General features: G+C 41.4%; 1 protein-coding gene and 1 pseudogene across 1 annotated transcript; one reads left to right on the top strand and one right to left on the bottom strand.

The window, feature by feature from the left end:
* Positions 1–1014: 1014 nt before the first annotated feature.
* Positions 1015–23399, bottom strand: palb2 (partner and localizer of BRCA2). Its single transcript, XM_080206557.1, has 14 exons — positions 23288–23399; positions 23147–23206; positions 21871–21970; positions 19596–21380; positions 16678–17031; positions 10963–11495; positions 10138–10221; positions 9492–9653; positions 8262–8347; positions 6906–7064; positions 4552–4668; positions 3431–3518; positions 2083–2240; positions 1015–1639 (listed from the first exon to the last, which is right to left on the bottom strand). The coding sequence occupies exons 1-14, from the start codon at positions 23333–23335 to the stop codon at positions 1411–1413; spliced, it is 3963 nt and encodes a 1320-aa protein (XP_080062683.1). The 5' UTR covers positions 23336–23399; the 3' UTR covers positions 1015–1410.
* Positions 18415–18557, top strand: LOC145355197 (U2 spliceosomal RNA; annotated as a pseudogene).
* Positions 23400–23461: the final 62 nt, after the last annotated feature.

The raw sequence follows: 23461 nt of genomic DNA on the forward strand, positions 1-23461 counted from the left end.
AGGCTGGTGTCTATCCATCCTCACGAAGGTAGCATGTAGGGGATTTCAAGATGTATTTCCAATCATACAACACGAGACATTCACAGCTGTACATGCTATTAATGCCAGCACTACATACAAATATCATCAACAAATCCAAATACCAAGCTATGTATTTCCAACTTGTTTCAGTTGTTATTCTTGTCACTATCCTTTGTATCTATTCTCTTAGGCTGGTAGGTCTTCATCATTGTAGACATTGCTGACATTCTTCCATACAATGCTTTTGTGTTTGTTGTTACCTTATCCACACTGATCGTTCTTTCAACAGTCCAAATTTGATCATGTGGGCTGGAGTTCTTGATGCCTTGCCATATTGTTTCACTGGCAAATTGTGCCCATTGGTAATTCTTTGAGAGACAGCAAGGGTATCTTCCAGTCAATTTACACATCAGTCCTTGGGACCATATTACAAATACATTCCCTTCAATGATATCAGTTACAAAACCTTGATCAAAGACATTTTCTGACAGTTACATGACTGAAATAGGGCAAACCTGTAGATGAAGATATGAAGCAGGTAACTATTTGTTGACTGGCAGAGGAGGAACAGATTCAGATGCAGCACACTTTATGGCATCGCAGAATTCTAACAAAGCACTGCTCTACAAGGTAGTGTTGTGACTACACTCCAGCCAGTAGCCAGTTTGTGTGGGACATTACTTCTTATCCAGATTGTGAATTTGACTAATTATCTTTTATACAGTACATATGAACATCGAAGAGTAGGTTTATTTAGCCTGTTATTAGTAAAGACTGCAATACTATTGTCTTCTTTTATGCATTAGTTTTAACAGTGCGAGTTTAAGCATGAATGTAGGGATATATTTTGCATCTCCTTGTTCAAAGTTGTTAATGGGGAAGAAGCTAGGCAGTTAAATAAAAATAAAACCCAAATTAGATACAGTTAATAAAAACAGCAGCTTTCATGACATAAACGAAAAACACGGCAAGTGTGAATCATATGCTCCCACTTTATATTCTCAGGATTGTTTCCACCAATTAACAGAAAATATAATTTCATTATGAAAACACACAAGAATGTTTCTTTATATATATTAAAAATATAATAGGAGTGATCACAGTGCTGATCCCAAATCATCCAGAACAGTGGCATCTTAACCACATAAAAGTGCCCTCTTAATATCTGCTATTTCCCCAAAACAATAACAGACACTGTACAACAGTTCAGTACATCAATCCAAAGATTATGGAAAAAAATTATATAGTACATAAACAAAAGTCATTTTCTTCACATTGTAGTGTTTGTGTCCTACGAACAGATTTTGGTGTTTTTCACTCAATCAATGGAGGTAAATAAGTTTCAAATAAATAAGTGGCTTTTCTTGCATTGATCTTGGCGCAATGGTATTATTCAACAGTTCTAGCTCCCACACATTTGTAGATATACACAGTCTGGTCATTCTTTCTGGCTAGGAGGCAGGAGTTGGCCTCTGCCCATTGGAAAAGTGACCAGTGCCCATTGGGGTCATGCTGTAGCATGGTTGAGATGTGGCCAGATGATACATCCCAAAGGACCAGGGTTCCAGGGGTTACAACTGCTGCAATTGATTGATCCTTCACACCACCAACAATGTACCTGTTCCAGAAATAGATTAATTTTAAAAAAGTGAGAAAATATATGAGAGAGAAAAAGAACTGATTGTAAAGTAGAAGCCCAGATTAATGCCCAATATTAGACACAGAACTTGATTTTCATTGTACTTCCATTTTAGATCCACTTGGCCTGATGTGATATCCTCTCTATGTAACACTATTCCATGGCATTGATAGAGTTAGCAAACATAGTTATTTAACTGTGCATCAAACAGAAATCTTACACACAAACCTGTTCAGAAATCACTGGGTGAATGTGTGTTTTGGATGAATGTGTGTTTCGGATGAAGAGACCGCAATTAACAAAGTTAATTAACAAAATTTTAAAATTTGCTAATTTAACAAAGGATTGAATCAGAGACCTTCTAGCATTGAGGCACTTTTCTAAAGGAAATTGATGCATATTTAATACAAAATGCATCTTACCGTCCATTGCATTCCAGGGGAAGTGTATAGGACATGACAGGTCTACTTTTATTATTTATCGGATTAACACCAACCATTCTTAACACACAAACTCTCCTTCCAACAGATTCATCACAAGTGCTGACATACCGGTGACTGAGGAGAAGGAATAATATGCCCTAAAATACAAAAACGAGAATTTTTGCACAAAATATTTACTTCCAATGGTTTCACTTTGTAAAACTTTTACTGCTACTTTGGGAGCTGCATTCATCTATTAGATCCATTGTTTACAGTAAGTCACTTGTTATTTTACAAAAAGAGATTTTATCACTGCTCTGCAGATTGCATGCTGTAATTCTGTCCATTTTTCAGTAAATTCACAAACCAATGGCCTTGATCAGAAATGCAACTGCAAAAATGAAAGACAACTACAAATGCCAAAAATATACAACAGGACTGTCACCGTCTGTACAGCAAGGGAAACAGATTTCAAGTATCAATGTTTGATCGTAGCTCGTGTTTGACAAAGGACTGGCATGCAAAACATTTCTTTTTAAAATCTCGTCAATTAGGCACTAGACCCCATTGTGCATTTCCAACATTTTAAGTTCTTATTGCAAGTTATTATCAAGTGGCTGGCAAGTCAATTGGTCCAGACCTTGTACAGTTCTAATTTATTGGCATTGCAAAGATTGGAGACAAATAAATGTTGTTTGTCCAGGGTTGTGAAGACTGTCCACAGCTTTAAAATTTTAATGGTAAATGGTCCATTTCCATTATGGAGAATTTTTTTGTAATATTATTCTCAAATAATCAGGATTTTAGACAAAGCTTCTGTGCTTCTTGCTCTCAGTACCAGTACTCCATGAATTAAATGAAAAGTTACTCCTATATTTATACAAGTGGCACTCAACTCTTATCAGACTAGCTTTTACTATTTCCAGCATTCAACATTGTGACCTTTGAAGTTCATGCAAGTTACATGCAAATAATGCCTGTTTTGTGCCATGGATTTTCACTAACTGGGAACCAGCTAAACAAGCCAGTTAAGACCCTTACAACCAAACCTACACTTCCTTCCATCAGTCTGAACTGGATTCAAAGCATGTCTCCAGGGTGAAAAGTCAATGCAGGGCATAAGATTCTCTTCCTCACATTGCAATCTCTCTCAGGAAAACTTATGCTACACGCAGCATTTCATTTTTCCCTGGCTCCCACTATCATTAAATCCAGATCGCAATATAAGTCCTACTCTGACAGTCTGCCAATCCGCTCCCCTCTCCTGGAAGTAGGAATGTCACAAACTAGCAACCTATGAGATATCACCACTTTTTGCCGTTATAAAGGTAAAATCATTGCTCCTTACAGACTCTGAATAGGCCTTCTGGCAGACAGTACCAGGGTAGTTTTCACTTAAATGGATCTTCTTCAGGAGATGCCCAGTCTTTAAGTTCCTAAGAGATAACACACACAAAAATCAATCTGAACTGAGTTTCTCTCCAAACTAACCCATGTTGTTTTAATGATTACTACATATTATTCAATGAGCCAGTACATACAGAAAATGGGAGGCTTTGAGCAGAACAGATACTGTGTTGAGACTGGGCTTAAAACACTGACAGTAATTTAAAACATATTTTGAATAGAAATTGACCACTTCAATCAGAAATGCCCCAAACTGCTTCATTTACTTTTCATTTCTTTGAAATATATTGGTTGCTATGATAGCAGATGTGGCGATCATTTTTTCCAGTAAAGGTCCCATTAAAAGCAGTGAAATTACAGACCATTTTTCAGTGGTGCTGGTTGAGGGAGGAATGTTGGCCTAGACATCTGGAACTCATTGATTGGTGAGCTGAATATGTTGTGGCAAAAAAGGCACCAGGCTCTAAAAGGGCAGAACTGGCGACTACATTTTCCTGGATAGAAGGTGCTTGGGAAAGATAGGGAAGGTGAAAAAGGAGGTAAGGTGGCAGCAGTAATTAATATTAGTGTAATACTTGAATATTGTTAAAAAGATATTGGCAAAGCTTTCTATCTTGCACTCATCAGGACAGATGCCAAAATACCATCACAACAATTTATACTACAAGAGAAAAGGATGCTGATTAGCAGCAAATAAAGCAATAGGGAACTGAAGGCTCCTGATGCTTCCAAGAGGCACAAGATTTGAGCATATCCTTTTTGTTTGCAGGGAACAGATTATTTTGTATGAATGTATGTTACTAGCGAGCATAAATGAGTCATGTTATGAACTCAGCTGATTATCTTAAATTAGTTAAGTATAACTATTAGCACACACTGGATTGCTCAGCAAATGCTGCGCAATCACATATGAGAGCAGATATTTTGTTTTAGGTTTTGAAAGCTTGGGCTGGTTGAATATGGCTAGATACGGACCATGCAGAAAAGCTTTACAAGAATGGTTCCAGAGAAGATAAACTTCAATTACAACTCTTCTCCAGTAAGAAGGAATTATGCACTTACCAAATGACAATATTGCTCATTATAGTTGATCCAAGCAAAGCTTGTTCCTCCCCTTCAACATCGCAGAAAGCCAATATCATCTCATTGGGTGGAACCAGTTGCATGCATTGCTCACTCCTAAGCACAAGAATATAGGCAAGACTGTCACAAAACTGCAAATAGCTCATACAACATTTCTTCTCCTCCCATCACATCTTCCCCCTGCTCCAGACAGGCAATATTTTTCATTGAGGGCTGAAAAAGGACCTCTTCATGGATCTTTACCAACATCAGATTAGGGAAATGAGAAACACCGTGGAGGTCCAAATGTAATGAATCATAAGGAACCATAGTTTCCTGGAGCTTGATTGAACTACTTATATATCCATTCTCAGACCTGGATCTGAAATGAGCATTACCTTTTGCGACATCATTAACATATTGGTCAGAAAGCAGCCCCACAAATAAGGACACAGGAGATGGGAGCAGGAATAGGCTATACGATTCTGCTCCATCATTCAATACATTCATGGCTGATATTCTACCTCAACTTTTCTGCACTATCACCATATTCTTTAATTCCCACTGGATCCAAGAATTGATCAATTTCTGTCTTTTGTACATCCAACCACAACTGAATATCCACAGCTCTCTGAGTTAGAAAATTCCAAAGATTCACAACCTTTTTTGAGAAGAAATGTCTCTTTGCCTTAGTCCTAAGTAGTGGCACAGTGGTTAGCACTGCTGCCTCACAACGCCAGGGACTGGGTTTGATTCCCAGCTTGGGTCATTATCTGTGCGGAGTCTGCGCGTTCTCCCTGTGACTGCGTGAGCTTCCTCCGGGTGCTCTGGTTTCCTCCCACAGTCTGAAAGAAGAGTTGGTTAGGTGCATTGGCCATGCTAAATTCTCCCTCAGTGTATCCGAACAGGCGCCAGAGTGTGGCAACTAGGGGGATTCTCACAGCAACTTCATTACAGTGTTAATATAAACCTACTTGTAACACTACTAAATAAATAAAAAGGCCAGCCTCATTTTCTGAGAATACATTTACTATTCGAATCTGGACTGCTTGAGCAGTGGTTATAATCTGATGTCAACTCAATCATTCTATTTAACCCAGGCCTGATAAACCTTTTCATTCAGGCCACATTTGCATTTTTTTTCCCTTGCTCAAAGGGTCAATGAACAAATTCCAGAAATCCGTCTTGCCATTTCAACTCAGTAGCTTGCTCTTATGCCCCCATGTCTGTTATCGGCCTGCTGCACTGCTCCAGTGATATCCAACGCAAACTGGAGGAACGGTGCCTCATCTTCTGATCAGGCGCCTTATATCCTTCCGGATGTAAAATGGAGTTCAACAACTTTGGACTGTGACCTTTCTCATCCATCTTCATCCTCCTTTTTGTTTCCTTGGTATGTTCCAAGCTTTCACTGAACATTGACCTTTGTTCTCCTAATAACACATTCTAGCTTAACTTTATGGCACGATTAACCCTCTTTTCGTCCTTAATGCCCCTATTAATACTCCGACTTATTTCTGATCTATTCTGATCAGCAGGCGGAAACCAAGAATTTAAAGTTACCTAGCAACTGACTGTGTCACGCCTGTCCAAGGGCTGGTATCTCCCTGCATTGGCTGCTGATACAAGGCCATTTGCAGCTAGCAGATGTAGAAACCAGCCCATCATTAGATGAGCAGGCTCACAATATTTTTAAAAATTCTGACCCTGAAGTCTTCAATGGTCGAGTTCATGACTCGGTCAGATTAAAATGCCTCAGGGGCTACATTCGACTCACAGGCCGGAGGTTGGACAAGCATTATTTATGATGTGGTGGTGCTGGTGATGGACTGGGGTGGGCACAGTAAGAAGTCTCATAACACCATATTAAAGTCCAACAGGTTTATTTGGCATCATGAGCTTTCAGAGCACTGCGCCTTCCTCACCTGATGAAGGATCAGCGCTCCAAAAGCTCGTGCTATCAAATAAACCTGTTGGACTTTAACCTGGTATTGTAAACATTATTTAATTAATTTTCCTTATCTCTGTAGATTTACTGGTCTTTGTTTATTTTTGATCTAGTGATCTATAGAAAAACCTAAAGACACCTTTGTTCCCAACAAGAATGCATAGTTCCAGCAAGCTGTCTGGGATCATTATCCTCCATCAACAACTCAACATTCTTCATCTCAGTGTTCCAACAGGTACAGTTACTTGCTCCTTTTTTTCTTATATTAATTCTAAAGTCTTCTAAAGTCTATTTTTGCACTTATCATTTTGATGTTCTAAACAAGCATCTGACACACAACAGTTAATATGATCTGCCAAGCAAACCAAATCCAAAACATGGTTAACAAATACAAATCAGATCTGACCTTCCTTCTTTGGATAGGGTGCTCAGTTCAATGTGTTGATCCTGGAGTGTGCCACAAGAGCAGACCAGCCTCCTTCCGGGCAGCCCAAGCACTGCATTTATATCTCCTGCCTGCAGCAGAGTGCGTTCCAAACAACCTCGCTCTGTGGAGTGCAATACCCTTAAAAACAAACACGAGCAGTGAAAAAAAAATCAGCCATGTTTCAAGAAAGACAGGCACTGCCTGAGCAATAATTTCACTTGGATCCATTATTAGGATTGTAGCACTCTGGGCAAAAAAATGTTTTTTTTTAAAAAACACATAGTTTGAAGTGAAATGCTAAAATTGCAAGGGCTCATTACTTTAATGCACTTGGCTTGGATATTAGGTTAAGGTTAGGTACAAAGCCCCCCAACATCAAACACTTCTAATGGCAGATACAACACAGGTATGATACAGAGTAAAGCTCTTTACAGTGCCTGAACACTGTCCTTTAACCAAAAGTGGAATAATTCTGTTTTTGAGGAAATAGTTGCATATGCTAAAAAAAACAAATTAAACCCCATTTAACATGTTGCCTAATTATTAATGCACGAACATTAATCACCCCTCATTATTATGTGCTCTTTGACAATGAAAAAAAGTCTTATCTCCCCTTATGAAGTCACACACAAAAGTCCAAACAAAGCGAGAACAAGCAGATATCCTGCTTCAGCAGTTCTGGCCTGTAGCGCACAATTCTAAAGTGTGAAAAATAGCCTAAGTGGGTTAATGACTGGCAGTGCTTCCTGTAATTACATGGCAGAGAAAATACTTGCGTTAATTCCCAGTTTAACTTGCAGCAAGAACACTTATATTTTGTGCCAATGTTTTTCCTTCAGAACTCAAATACAGTCTTAGAAAATAGTTTTCCCTAGAGTCATCACACTACTCTATTTAAAGCTATATGCCAATTCAAGTTGTGAAGAGGAGTATGTAAGTGGGCCGGAGAAGATTCCCCTACTGCCTTCCTCACCCACCATATCAGGTTTTGGCCTCTTTCCTGTATTCACGTCTCAGCCTGGCTGTGCGCAAGTTAATTTCCCATCTTTGACATGTGGTGATATGAAAAGAACAATGAAGGGAGGGGAACATGAATTCCAACAGTTTAATTAAAAAATGTAACAATATACTGTAGAACTGATTATTTTTATGAAAATAGCCAGTTTATAAATACCACAAAAATACCCAATTTCAGAAAACTGTGTCAGGATACAAAATTACTGCACACTTTTTTTTCAGTGTGAAACTTCCAACTCTCTGCAAAATATTGCGCATATGTAATCAGTCAGTTCTGCAGTATTTTCACAGTCTTATCAAAGTGCTTTATAGACTTACTTCACTTCCCTTATCTCCAGGCTTCCAAAAGCCACACACAGGATATTCACAGCATCTGGAATGGGGATGAGCTCGATTATCGGAACCTGGAAGAGTGGGAGAGTAGAGACCAAATCAGCATGAAAGTCAGGTTAAAAAAAACTAATCTCAACAACCGTGAATAGTCTTTTCAGCACACTTCCTGCTCAGCATGGATTCCAAAACATTATGCTTTATGCATTCCAGCTCTATGCAGAAGTGAATAGCTACCAATTAGTTACGGAACATGATAATAGGAAACAATGCCCTGTTTTACTGAGACATTGTCGACTGGTGATGCAAAATCAGACTGCAGCAATGTAAGAGGTGTATTTGATTTGAGACTCCATATACACACTGGTGAGTTCCTAATGCTTTGTCACATTAGGGAAGTGTCTAGCAGATGCCCCAGCAACCTCCCTTAAAACTGACAGTGAAGTTTCAGGGAAAGTTCAGGTAGCAGATCTCTGGCCTGCTTTTGTGTGCCCTCTAGCAGATGACTCCAGTGGCGCTGGTTTCGACTAGGGACAGAACCACCTTCTCTCCCTGCCATATTCACCCACTATTTGATGAACATTAAACACAAACTAAACTGAATATTAAACAAAAGCACACTAGTCAAAGTTAAAATATGTTCGAGGCACTGTAAAAGTCATATTTGCTAGTAAGCCAGTGATATAAGTATTATTTCATTTTGTAACCCAGATGTACAATGCATAACAACCCCAAGAGCCTGTTGTAGAAAGGTGCAGTTAAGTTTCCTCCCAACCTCTGGGAAAAAAATTTGGATATGCAAGGCTCTTTGAGGGTGAGAGGAGTAGAACAGAGGGGCTGAGAAGTGCAATGTTCCAATTTTTAACACCAACAGTTCATTATTAAACACATTTTCCAAACACTTCATTTATGTGGAAGACCCTCATTAGCTGGTGCTGATTGTAGGTTTTGACAGATATCACATGACAGGCCAACAAGGCATTAAATTTATAATTTTGACAAGGCATCCACAATCCTTCTCAAGGTCAATTAGAAATGGGCAATAAAAATGCTGGCTAGCCAGCAACATCCACATCCCATGAAAGAATAAAACAACATTTTGACAAGATTTAAAGCAGTTGAGTCAAACATGTTCTTTAATGCTGTTCAAAGAAAAACTATTCAATACTAAAAACCAGACAGTTAGATCAGAATTAAGGTAAGAATAGATATCAGTACCTTATCAAAGACCCATGTATGGATGTTAGTCCACTGGTTTAGCTGCAGTGGGGCCCACAAGAATACTGCTGTTTCACAAGCACAGGCAATACATGGAGCTTTGGCCTCGTTCACTGTCCAGAATACTGTACACAAATCAGTCACACAGGAAGTGGATGGATTCTACAAATACAAATGATAAAAGTAATTTAGCCTCTTTAAACATTTAGACAACAATGAGTTGTTCCTATTACAGAGCAACTCTATTTCACAACAGCCCACGTAGCTGCTACATTGGAGGGTCTTTTCCACATCTTGTGAATAATGTGAAATCACAAGGCTCCCTGCTTGGTTTGTGCATTCATAAAATCAGCTTCTATATCTATCCTGGAGTCTTGCTTAGAACCATCAAAATTGGGCCCTTTGAAGAACCACAAGCTCATGTTTCCTGTTTAAAAGACTATTGTTCCCCCTGCTGTGTGATAGTTATTTCCTAGGACTTTGTTCACCCAAAGTTTCCAGCATCATTCCTAGGGGTAAGTATAGAACTCATCAATATTTGGAATCATTAAATCAGTTTTTAAATCAGATTATATCATCGCACTTCGGTCACTTTACAGAGGAAACATTATCTTTTAAATCCTGGCATTGTTCAGTAATTACAAACCTGTAAAGTAGAGATTAGCCGCAAGGTTTGTTCCTTTGGTTTTTGCTCGAACTGATGGGCAGAAGTCAAGGCATCATCATTCTCCTACAAAAAAACACAAAAATGTAGTTAAAAGACTTTGAAAACAATAAAAGATTATTACACACAACCTGTTCAAGAGTGTAGGATTGGTGGACCGTAGGAACCTGTACAAAGTCAGTGCTCTCCCCGGTCATGGTTCAAAGGTAAATGAAAGCTGCCAGGCTGCTACTTAAACACACACACATATTCTTAGATAATGTTACCTCCTATCCAAGGCAGACGGGATAACATTGAAGGGGGAAAGCAAATAGGCGCCAAAGGTGGCAGATGTAACATAATACAGATATTGTTTAGGTAGATTATCCACAGTTACAGGGAAGAACTGCTGCTCTCTGCAGCAGGGACAGATCAAGGGTACGGAAAATCAGAGCTCTTTTCAATTCTACACCTCTCACTCTTACATACTTTCACTAAAGAGAGGCAAGTTGCAGCAGACTGGCTCAGTAGAGAGTGGCCATGATGTGGAGACGCCAACATTGGACTGGGGTAAGTACAGTAAGAAGTCTCACAACACCAGGTTAAAGTCCAATAGATTGATTTGGTAGCACAAGCTTTCGGAGTGACACTCCTTAGTAGAGTGGCACACTGAATAAGCTAACCTCTTGTCAGTTAAATAGTCATTGAACTCTTATTTTGCACTTAGGCCTTAGCAACATACAAGATGAGAGACTTGGAATGCCTTAACCTGCATGCAACATTCCATGGCAAGAAATCTCACAACCACACATTCAAAAAAAAACATACCTTTTCAATTACAATGCCCTCTTCAGCAAATTTCACTGCACAATCCTCATTTAACTCTTCTGACTGACAGAACTTTGTCTCACAATTGCTCTGGAACTGCTCCTGAGGTTGTTCATCCTTATCTGTATGTTTCCTTGCAGACAGACTGTCTTCTCTATTTGCTGATGGCACCACTCCTTCAAATGTCTGGAGCCTTTGCACACAGCTCCTATCATAATTCTGATTATCTTCACATGCATGTGACAGTGTGCCAGTTTGGAATGAGTCTTGGTTTCGGTGGCTGTTTTCAGAAAGGACTGAAGAACTAGATGCAGGAGTGAAGCCAAGTGAAGGGAACACAGGGCTACCTGCACCTTGTTCATGCTGGTGGACACTCCCTGCCTGTGGAGTACCGGAAGGGGTTGACAGCAGAACACTGGAGGACAGTTTATAGCCAGATGTATTTTCTGATCTTTTCTGACTATAAGGACAAATTGTATCATCTGTTGTTGGTTCCTCTGGGGTTCTGCTTGGTTCCTTGCAGTCTAAGCTCTCTAGGTGAAAAACATGTGCATATTAAGCATTGTCATTCTGACTTGGAAATATATCACAACTCCTTCACTGTTGCTGGGTCAAAATACTGGAACATCCTCCCTAATAACACTATGCGTGTATCTACACCTCAGGGACTGCATCAGTTCAAGAACGCAGTCCACCACCCATGCTCATGGGCAACTCGGGATGGAAAATAAATGCTGGCCTAGCCAGCGATGCCCACATCTCATAAATGAATAAAACAAAAACAGGTTGATTAAAAGGTGTAGCTTTCACTATATTCAGCTTTAAAAATAATTTACTGGGGTGTATTTTTTAAATATTAATTATGGGATGTTGCTGCCACTGACTAAAAGCCTTTTAACAACCCAGTGTTCTCGAGGTTGCAACCTCGAGATCAGCATTTATTGCCCATCCACAATTATTCCAAAGGTGGTGGTGGTGAGATACCTTCTTAACCTGCCACAATCCTTATGGCAAAGGTACTCTCATCAGTGCTGTTCAGGAGAGATGATGAAACGGATAACAGAAATGTACATTTAGATGGGTAACGGCCGAAAAATGAGAGAATGTCACCAGCATGCATGCACGTACACAACTCTTCTCTCATTTAGAACAGACATGGCAGCCTTTTCTTTTCAGACGCTGACCAAGCTGCTATGGTACATTCCATTTTTTTTCTATTATGAAGTCAAAGCAGCAGATTATTCAACAAAAATACTAAAAACAGGAACAGAAACAGGAGGAGGCTATTCAGCCATCAACGTTGTTCCACTATTCAATTAAGTTATAGTGTTTCTGCATCATAATGCCACTCACCCAAGTTCCAAATTGTTTTTGTTTCACAAAAATCTATTGATTCTAGTTTTGAAATTTTTAATTTATCCCCAAGCTCTCAGTTTTTATTAGGGTGTTGAAATAAGCCTCCTGATTTTCACTACCCTTTATGTGAAGAAGTGCTTGGCGATATCACCGCTGAATGGCCTGATTTCCCTGTTCTGGATTTTCCCACCCAAGGACACAGTCTATCTACCTCATCAAATCCTTCAATTACCTTAAAATGTCTCAATATCACCTTTTAATCTTCTCTGCTCACGGTGAATATAACCTGTCCAAAGATGTGTGGGTTAGGTGGATTGGTCAAGCTAAATTGCCCTTTAGTATCCCGGGATGTGTAGGTTAGAGGGATTAGCGGGTAAATGTGTGGGGATGCGGGGGGTTAGGGCTTGGATGGGATTGTTGTCAGTGTGGACTTGATAGGCCGAGTGGCCTTTTTCTGCGCTGTAGGGTTTCTATGTTTTCTATAACCTGACCTCAGACATAATCAAACCCTTTTAGATTGTCAATCTGCACTCCACGTTTTCCAAATCTACCAAATGCAGCACTACAGGAGATTGTTTAATTGATGGAAACTAGCTTAAATGCTATAACTGAATGTACACCTCTTTTATTTTGATAGAATGAACCTTATACTGAAATCATTATTTCTGCTTGTAATACACCCTGGGTAAAAGTGATAAGGGTAACTTGATGAGAAACTGTGATTTGGGTCTCCACTGACACCAGACAAAATGTAAACTTCAAAGTGACTTTCTTTCAAGTACTGGAGCTCTCCAAGTTCAACTTTCATTTCCACAAGGGTAGCATCTCTACTAGTGAAAAAGTCATTGGAGAGCTGCAGCTCAGCCTCCTTACTCACCACTATTACAGTCTGCATATAATGTGAAAAAACTTGTACTGCCTGGGTATGGTTTATACATATATTATGCAATTAAGCTCTGCTAATGTTAAATGCTAGTGTTAAATTAAAAGCAGAGGCGTTTAGAGTAGCTAAGAGTAGTGGGCGAGAAGAGGATTGGGAGAGGTTTAAATGTCAACAAAGATTGACAAAGAAGTTGATAAAGAAGGGTAGGAGAAACTATGAAGCTGAGCTAGCGCTTAATATAAAAAAGGATAGCAAGAGTTTTTATAAATATATAAAAAGGAAGAGGCTGGCTAGGGTGAACGTTGGTCCCTTACAGGATGAGAAGGGGGACTTAGTGGTAGGGGATGGGGATATGGCTGAGGTCCTGAATAACTTTTTTGTTTCTGTCTTCACGGAGGAGGACGTGAATAATTTGCCGGGTGTTAGAGATGGAAAGGTGGTAGGACTGGAGGGTCTTAATGACATTACTGTTACTAGAGAGGGGGTGCTCGACAGACTGGAGGGGCTGATTGTGGACAAGTCCCCAGGACCGGATGGAATGCATCCGAGGGTTCTGAAAGAAATGGCGGAGGTGATAGTGGATGCCTTGGTGGTTATTTTCCAGACGTCGCTGGATTCCGGGGAAGTGCCGGAAGATTGGAAAGCGGCTAATGTTACGCCGCTGTTTAAGAACATAAGAAATAAGAGCAGGAGTAGGCCATCTAGCCCTTCGAGCCTGCCCCGCCATTCAATAAGATCATGGCTGATCTGTCATGGCTCAGTTCCACCTTCCCGCCCTCTCCCCATAACCCTTAATCCCCTCTCTTATCAAAAACCCATCAACCCGCGTCTTAAAAATATTTAGCAAGGCAGCCTCCACCACTTCAACGGGCAGAGAATTCCAGAGATTCACCACCCTTTGAGTGAAGAAGTTCCTCCTCAACTCCGTTCTAAGCCGCCCCCCCTTTATCTTGAGGCTGTGCCCCCTAGTCCTACTGTCTTTTTTGAGCGGGAAGAGTCTCTCCACCTCTATCCTATCCATCCCATTCATCATCTTATACGTCTCAATGAGATCTCCCCTTATTCTTCTAAACTCCAACGAGTACAAGCCTAGTTTATTCAGCCTCTCCTCATAGCTCAACCCCCTCAACTCCGGCATCAGCCTAGTAAACCTCCTCTGCACTCCCTCCAAGGCCAAAATATCTTTGCGCAGGTGTGGCGCCCAAAACTGCACACAGTACTCCAGCTGCGGCCTCACCAATGCCCTATACGGCTGCAGCAAGACCTCCCTACTTTTATATTCAATCCCCCTCGCTATGAAGGCCAGCATCCCATTCGCCTTCCTGATCACCTGCTGCACCTGCAAGCTGGGTTTTTGCGACTCATGCACAAGGACCCCGAGGTCCCTCTGCACCGTCGCCTGCTGCAGTTTTTCACCACGTAAGTAATAGTCCTTCCTACCATTATTCCTACCAAAGTGGACCACCTCACACTTGCCAACATTAAATTCCATTTGCCATTTCCTGGCCCATTCGCCCAGCCTATCTAGATCCTTCTGCAGACTCTCCACACCCTCCACACAATTTGCCGTTCCCCCAATCTTGGTGTCATCAGCAAATTTCGACACCCTACACTCGGTTCCCTCCTCCAGATCATCTATATAAATGGTAAAAAGCTGAGGCCCCAGCACCGACCCCTGGGGCACTCCACTAGTCACCATCCGCCAATCCGAATAGCACCCGTTGACCCCCACTCTCTGCCTCCTATTTGACAACCAATCCTCTATCCACGCTAACACCCTGCCCCCAACTCCATGTCCCTCGACCTTCTGCAATAACCTCTTGTGAGGTACTTTGTCAAACGCCTTCTGAAAATCCAGAAAGACCACATCCACCGGCTCTCCTCTATTAAGAAGGGTGCCAGGCAAAAGGCAGGGAATTATAGGCTGGTTAGTTTAACGTCTGTTGTAGGTAAAATGTTAGAATCCGTCATCGAGGAGGAAATAGCGAGGCATCTTGAGAGGAATTGCTTGATAGAGCAGACGCAGCATGGTTTCGTTAAAGGGAAGTCGTGTCTGACAAATTTACTGGAGTTCTATGAGGATGTGTCTAGGGCGGTGGATAGAGGAGAGCCGGTGGATGTGGTCTTTCTTGATTTTCAGAAGGCGTTTGACAAGGTACCTCACAAGAGGTTATTGCAGAAGGTCAGGGGACATGGCGTTGCAGGTAGGGTGTTAGCGTGGATAGAGGATTGGTTGTCAAATAGGAGGCAGAGAGTGGGGGTCAATGGGTGCTGTTCGGATTGGCGGATGGTGACTAGTGGAGTGCCCCAGGGGTCGGTGCTGGGGCCTCAGCTTTTTACCATTTATATAGATGATCTGGAGGAGGGAACCGAGTGTAGGGTGTCGAAATTTGCTGATGACACCAAGATTGGCGGAACGGCAAATTGTGCGGAGGGTGTGGAGAGTCTACAGAAGGATCTAGATAGGCTGGGCGAATGGCCCAGGAAATGGCAAATGGAATTTAATGTTGGCAAGTGCGAGGTGGTCCACTTTGGTAGGAATAATGGTAGGAAGGATTATTACTTACGTGGCGAAAAACTGCAGCAGGCGATGGTGCAGAGGGACCTCGGGGTCCTTGTGCATGAGTCGCAAAAACCCAGCTTGCAGGTGCAGCAGGTGGTCAGGAAGGCGAATGGGATGCTGGCCTTCATAGCGAGGGGGATTGAATATAAAAGTAGGGAGGTCTTGCTGCGGCTGTATAGGGCATTGGTGAGGCCGCAGCTGGAGTACTGTGTGCAGTTTTGGGCGCCGTACTTACGCAAGGATATTTTGGCCTTGGAGGGAGTGCAGAGGAGGTTTACTAGGCTGATGCCGGAGTTGAGGGGGTTGAACTATGAGGAGAGGCTGAATAAACTAGGCTTGTACTCGTTAGAGTTTAGAAGAATGAGGGGCGATCTCATTGAGACGTATAAGATGATGAATGGGATGGATAGGATAGAGGTGGAGAGACTCTTCCCGCTCAGAAAAGATAGTAGGACTAGGGGGCACAGCCTCAAGATAAAGGGGGGGCGGTTTAGAACGGAGTTGAGGAGGATCTTCTTCACTCAAAGGGTGGTGAATCTCTGGAATTCTCTGCCCGTTGAAGTGGTGGAGGCTACCTCGCTAAATATTTTTAAGACGCGGGTTGATGGGTTTTTGATAAGAGAGGGGATTAAGGGTTATGGGGAGAGGGCGGGAATGTGGAACTGAGCCACGACAGATCAGCCATGATCTTATTGAATGGCGGGGCAGGCTCGAAGGGCTAGATGGCCTACTCCTGCTCCTATTTCTTATGTTCTTATGCTAACAGCATAAAAAGAAACTATGATGTACTGTTTGTCCAATCTATTAAAATACATTAGCTTATAAGGTAAATGTTGGGCAATTAAAAATAAAGCAATGTACTTTGATTGGAATGTTAAGATCTTCTACTTTTGGAATAACTGAGCAATCTTACTTTGTGGGTGGTGTTCCTCAAGTCTTTCTGTAGCTTGCTTAATGTCCTGTAAGTGTGGACTTTCACAATGCCCTGTATCCCAATCCTCTGTCTCTACCTGAGTCTCCACAGTACAGTTAAACATATTGCGCTGGGAAGGAAGTGACTTCCTCAATGATTCTGCTTTTAACTTCTCTTTAAGTTGACCATATTCCTCATTGGGGAGTTCAAAATCATGGACCTCCAGGCTGTGAAACAGCCTTTTGACAACAGGCTTTTTAACCCAGAGTAATGGTTCTGAGCATGTCAGCGTCCCATCTTCAAGTCTAGTGGCGAGTTTCCTGGAGCTTGCACGTGTTCTACGATAACTGTTACCTATGGGAAATACACAAATCTTATTACATCAGCAATCTCAAATACACAATAAGTCTTTGCTCAATGTCAACTCACTTTACATTGTTTCACTTTAACACTGTTCAAAAGGTAGATTTACTTGAGGGGGACAGGTTCACCTTAACATGACTTGCCACAGACTTCCTCCTCAGTGGCCTGTCTACTCATGACTTTCTCCCAGTGATTCCACCCTTGCCCTCAATCCCTCTTCCTCCCACTCCCAGCCTTATCTCTCCACCACCTTTCTGACTCCCGACCTTGTTTCCGTCCACACCCTACCTCCCCAATTGCCTTCCTCTCCCCACCCCACCACCACCAACCATCACTTCACTCCGGCACCTGTTCTTGTGAGAGTCTTTTGGGTCTTGTTCTTCAGCGGTTCCCAACTCCTGAACTTGCATTAAGTCCTAATCTCCATCTACTGGTAGGGGCTGGTCAGTTCAGGCAGCTGCTAACTGCACCAACCAACCTGTACCACCAGATGGAGCCTGATCAACTCTCAATTGACTGTACCATAGTGGGTATAGCACTACAATGTTTAGAAGTAATTTAATTTGTTTTTTTTATATTTAATGATGTATTTTATTTTCAAGTTATTTCAACAGTTGGGGGGGGGGGTCTTTCGGGTCAAACCAAGTAAACAAACTCAAACTACATTAGGACAAAGAAAAAGGGGGCGGCTCCCCAAAAGGAGGGGGAACGGCACAGTTCTGCACATGTATACATTGTTTTGACTTGTACATTTTTATTCCCCAGACATGAAATGTCCAAAGGAACATAACTCCGAGCTTTAGCACTGATTCCAATATCTGATACACTTTTCACTTAACATGACAATTTTCAGGAAAACAACCACAACTTTAAGTGAGTGTGAACTGCATATGGAAATTGACAGGCAGTCAAAGACCAGCTGGTGCACCAAGCCTGCCCTGGTATCAGTTTAACTATTGCTGATCTTCCAGCTGAAAGAACTGTCCTCGACTGAGTGTTGCAGACTGGCACATTCCAAGGTCCAGGACTACGTGCTGAGACTTGGGGCAGCCGCTGCATAGGCACAATGGGGAAAGGCCACACTATAAGGCCTTTTAATGTAGGCAGACCGAGGGCCCGGGAACTGCAGAACACCCTTGACCTGCGTAACTGTGTGCCAATCTGAGCAATAATGGCACACAGTAATTTATTGAGGCATGTATATAGCTTTAAGCATTGAAATGTAATGACGGTAATTTGTATAAATCTGTGAAAATGTTTTGATTGTGCACTGTTTGCAATTCAAAGCCCTGTACATTTGCAATAGTTTATTTGAGATTTTTATGAATAAAGTATATTTTTGGAATAAAAAATTTTTGTACCTTCCAAACTCAGGTGGCTTCTTGGCCTTTTGGCTAAGATCAAGTGTAGTATCAACATGCTGCACTTGGTTAAAGTCATTAGGTTACATTTCAGCTTCATTTGAAGCAATTTTTTTAAAGCGGCATCTCAGCCTTTTGGCTAAGATGCAAATAAGATCAAGCCTTGGAGGAGGAGCTACACCTACTCCAATCAGCTTAGATCATGTAGATCAAGCCCAAGACAGGAGGTGAGAGCCCTGTCTTGTCAGCTTGGATCGGGAATGTCTCAACTTGTTGAGACTCTGAATTGGATTTAATTTGACTTGATTGGATTGGAATAAAGTAAAAAAAAAATTTTGTACCTTCCATAGTTATGGAAAAAGTTGGGCAAATTATTAAATAGACAAAGTAAACATACAGGTCAGAGGTAGGCACTAATGCCTATTTTTTAAATTTAATTATACTGGCAGGGCTGCTCATGAAGCATATGCCCATCTACAGTACTACACTGAAGTCAGCACTCGCGCAGAGATCTATTACTGAACAGTATTTGATCATCTAAATTTCCCTCCCAGTATTTGCAAAAGCTGTAAGCAAACTTTTCACAACTGTTACTGTTCTTTAAAAGTCAGCACTTCTGATTTTTATTAGAAGAAACAGGCTTATTGCTCACTGATTGAAGGTAATACCAAAGGAAATTAACACAAGTACATATGAGTTAGGTGTAGGCCATTTGGCTCCAATCCTGCTCTGCCATTCCAGAAGATCATAGCTGATCTGAGAATGGCCTCAACATCACTTTCTTTCCTATCCCCTACACCTACCTATCTCACCCATACACCATTCCCACCCTACGTCATACTCACCTTAAAATCAAGTAATAAATAGGATCCTCATAACGTGAGGGCTAATTAAATGACAATAATAGACATGCTAACTCATTAAATTACACCAGGAATCTGCTCATTTCCTACCTGCCCAACGATAAATCAGTGCAATCTCTCTGCTCATCAGCCTCATCCCTTACAACAATGATTACTACACTTCATAAAATATATTTATTGGCTGAGAAGCATTTTGAGACCTCGAGAGATCATGAAAGATGTAATATAAAGTTCTTTCTTCTCTTAAACATAAACTAATGTGCTGTACCTATACTGTCAACACTCAAAAGAATCAAATTTATTAAAATTGAACAGTGCACTCAGTGCTCACCTTTTGAGATCCTCACCCTCCTTCTGGGCTGAGACACTTCAGACAAAGTGTCCTCTCCATACAGGTCAGTCCTCGATGGAAACAACTGCATTGCAGTATTGAAACTCTTCTTCACTGAGATGCCAAGAAAAGGATCTTGCTGAGTCTCTGGGACCATTTCCTGACTGTCAGTATCACTGTTTAATCCAGAGTGATTTTCTGGCAAGCCTGATGCAGATGCGCCTTGTTCAGTTGATGAACAATTCGAGTCTTCTTTGAAAGGCCTTATTAAGACATCATTGTTCTGGCTTTTGATGGAGTTCTGTAGTGGTTCCACAATGTGTTTAGGTTTAACCTGAGTCAGATCAGAACTCTTGAAATTAAAGCTAGCAATGCATGAAAAATCATGATCACTCAACTTATTTACAGTATTTCCATACAGTTCATTAGTGTCAGGCACTGGCTGATAGAAATTATCATTGTCCTTGCTTTTTCTCTCATTCTGAACGTCAGAAGCCGCAACACTTTGAACGCCAGGAATTGTGCGATTATTTAATGTCCGATCTGCATCTTTAAACAACTTAGTATCAGTGAGTTTGGATTTTATAGATCCCCCGCGATCTCTTTTTCTCCCTTTCACTTGGTTTGATTTGATACTCTGAGAATCAACAGAATATTGTGAATCATGCTGTGAAGAAGCTGCACCTGGTGCTGCAAAATCATCTTCCTGACTGTTAAAAAGTAATAATGTGTCATTGATCTCTCCCTCAGTCTTGGGGAGGCCTTTTACAGGACTGCCCTGGTCAACCGTGGACTTCCTAGATCTCCCTCTGCTACCACTTCTGCACTTTCCCAAGTGGCTGTGAATCACTGCGTCCAGATCCACCTGTCGCTGACAACTGGTCATGCGCCGAGTCGTCCGCACATAATACTCAACAGGGAAGAGAAGACCTTCAACAAGGGTACAAGAGTTCAGTGGGCTGTCTCCTGGAGCTTCATGTTCAGCAGTACTTGCCTGCAGCTGATCTGGTTCTAACGCTAATGCCTCACTTGTCAGATTACTCTCAGTGGCTTCTATGAGATCTTCACAGCAGTTTAGCTTTGCTTGCTGTGGCTGGGTAGCTTCAATCATTCTCTCTGGATCCCTTGAGCCAAAAGCTTCATTTTCACACACAGACACTGCTGCAGACTTGTCACCAGGACTGCAGCAAACTGTGTCATTCACAGTTTTGTCCAAGGGCGAGGGCAAATGATGGCCTTCTACCTCTTGTGCTCCATTTTTTAATGGCATGGAGTCTTCTTTGCCTTGAGAGCCATGGAATACTTTATGTTGTACGTTCTCCTTTATATCTCTACCTAGTGACTCGGAGACATTGTTGACTGTGGTAAAGTTGGAAGATCTTGCATTCTGTTCAGTAACAGCTGAATCCAGCTCTTCCATTTCGTTAATGCAGGGTTCTTCATAACTCAGCAGAGATGCATTCAGTTCACTGGCTGCTTCACACACCTTCCTTTTCAGTATTTCACTTGACCTTCTTTTCTTCAATTTCAGACGACTCAGAATTCGACAGTCTGTCTTTGTAACATAGTCTGTTTCCACAACTGGAGAAAAAGCAAGTTCTGCTGAAGGGTCTTCAACAGTTTCACATATATTTGTCAAAGCCACATTTGGGCCACCAATGGAGTCAATGGTTTCCGGCTCAAGGTTAAAGGTCACTGTTGATTTTTTCTCATTGCTTTCTGGGACTTGGCTTCTCTGATATGAAGCGCTTGGTAGATGTGTATCCAAAAGTGGTAAGGACTCACCTTTGAAAAAAGGAGTTTCAAGAAACATACATTAGGTCCTGAATTTCTTTTCCTTGTGGGAGAATAGAAAGGGCAGGAAGCAAAGACAGCTGCACAATCTGAATATTAAGGTAAGCAGGAATAAACGTTTAAAAAAAAGGTGCAAGAACTCTCAGTTATCCAACCAGAAGAACAAACTCAAGGCATTGAATGGTTTCTTCCTATTCCTAATCAGCATGGAAGCACAGTGTGTGAGTGACAAGCTAAGGTACTGCATATCAGCAGACGACTCATATCAGTGCTAAATCACAAAATTACACTAGTGACAACAGAGAAGCAAGTCAACTCACAACTATCATTTGCACAGAATGCAGGGATAGCCCAATGACATGTCCCTTTAAAGTTCCCATTTGTTGTAGGGAAGTCTGTTACTGAGGTCAATATGATGGAGAACAAGTCAACCGAAAGCCTAAACCATTCTAATGTTTAAAATTATTTGCTTGAAACTTACCTGTTGTCTGCTGGGTCATGCTGTGCTCTTCCAGCAGCTGATTCTGGTGTGTGATGGTGTTTTTAACATGATTCCGTACATGCTCAGCTTTCTGTGCACGCTAGTGACAGAAAATAAGATGATCAGAATTGCCAACATAAAGTCAGCGAGAATGTAGCCTCAATTATAAATTAAGTGGGGCTTGAACCAACTGCTCCCAACTCAGAAACAAGTGTCCTACCAACTGGCTTAAGCTGATGTTTGAGCTCAGTTAGGTAAAATCAATACTGTACAATTATTCAGGACTTCAAATACAATTTGACCAACTAAAATTACACAGAGTGCTGCACCCATGACCTAATGTGTCATGCTATTTGTGATGTGGTAATGTTAATTAAATATCAGATTATCTCAGGGGATGGATTTCTCCCCTCACCTATACCGATAGAAAAACATTTCACTAATAGTCAAGATTGTCATCAGAAACGTCAAAATTGTACAAAAGGTATAATCTGGACCAATACTTTACCATTGGGACATTACCTTTTTGATACACTATCTTTTCAATGAGTCTTTAAACCAAGGCCCCATCTATCTGCTCAGGTGGACTTAAAAGGTGCCATGGCACCATTGGATGAGGCACAGAACACTTCTGTTCTGACCAACATCAAAACTAGACTATTGCTCAGTCATCGCACTTTCCTTGCAGTGCATTGATTGGCTGCCAGCATAATCAAAAGTGACTGAACATCAAATGATAGGTTAGTATTTGAGTAGTACGACCAGACAGAATAAAGAACATCCCAAAAAGAAACATCAACCTCTGTACTTATTCCAAAGCTGATTACACTACCTTACATTTTTATCTACTTTTATTTCAGATTGCTATCACTATTCTTTTGATTCTTTAATGGCAGCACAGTAGCACAGTGGTTAGCATTGCTGCCTCAGTGCCAAGGACCCAGGTTCAATTCCAGCCTTGGGTGACTGTGTGTGGAGTTTGCACATTCTCCACATGTCTGTGTGAGTTTCCTCTGGGTGATCAAATTTCCATCCACAGTCCAAAGACATTCACCTTCTGCTGTCCTGGTAGTTGCATGATACAACAGCAATGAGATCACTGACTAATCATAGCCATCTATTTGTATCAATGTGTCTACAATAGACCAAGATATGAGCCAAGGAAGTCATTATCGATGGAGAATTTTGGGAACCAAAGGCTGAGCTTCACCTAATTTGTCAGCTACCCTCACCAGCTCTCAAATAAATATGACACATTGTAACAAGCAGTCAGTACCTGTAATTTATAGACTGTCTTTATATATTCTTTCTTCAGCAAGGCCAATCTTTCTTTGAGCTGGAGATGAAATAAATAACAAATTTGGTTAACATTTTTTTTGCTGCAAATGAGAAGTTGATGGTGTTCACTCTGCTTTACCTGCTGCCTGGTTTCCCAACTCAGGGGTTTCTTCACACTGCTCTCCATAGTGAGTTGATGTTCCAGAGGGGGTAACTCTCACTCTGAGTGGTATTGAGGCAGTCACATCGACAGCCCCCCCCCCTCACCGCCGCCCCCCTCTCAAACTCCCAGCCCCTCACACCTCCCAGGTCT

This window comes from Carcharhinus amblyrhynchos, chromosome 18, assembly GCF_965287045.1.
Source record: "Carcharhinus amblyrhynchos chromosome 18, sCarAmb.v2.hapA, whole genome shotgun sequence".
Lineage (NCBI taxonomy): Eukaryota > Metazoa > Chordata > Chondrichthyes > Carcharhiniformes > Carcharhinidae > Carcharhinus > Carcharhinus amblyrhynchos.

Excerpts from the sequence above, each read along its gene's own strand:
- palb2 (XM_080206557.1), bottom strand. The coding sequence starts at position 23,335 with ATGGAGAGCAGTGTGAAGAAACCCCTGAGTTGGGAAACCAGGCAGCAG. Across the intron at positions 21,971-23,146 it reads AGACAGTCTATAAATTACAG|CGTGCACAGAAAGCTGAGCA; the intron begins GTACTGACTGCT and ends TTCTGTCACTAG. Across the intron at positions 17,032-19,595 it reads GAGGGTGAGGATCTCAAAAG|GTAACAGTTATCGTAGAACA; the intron begins GTGAGCACTGAG and ends TATTTCCCATAG.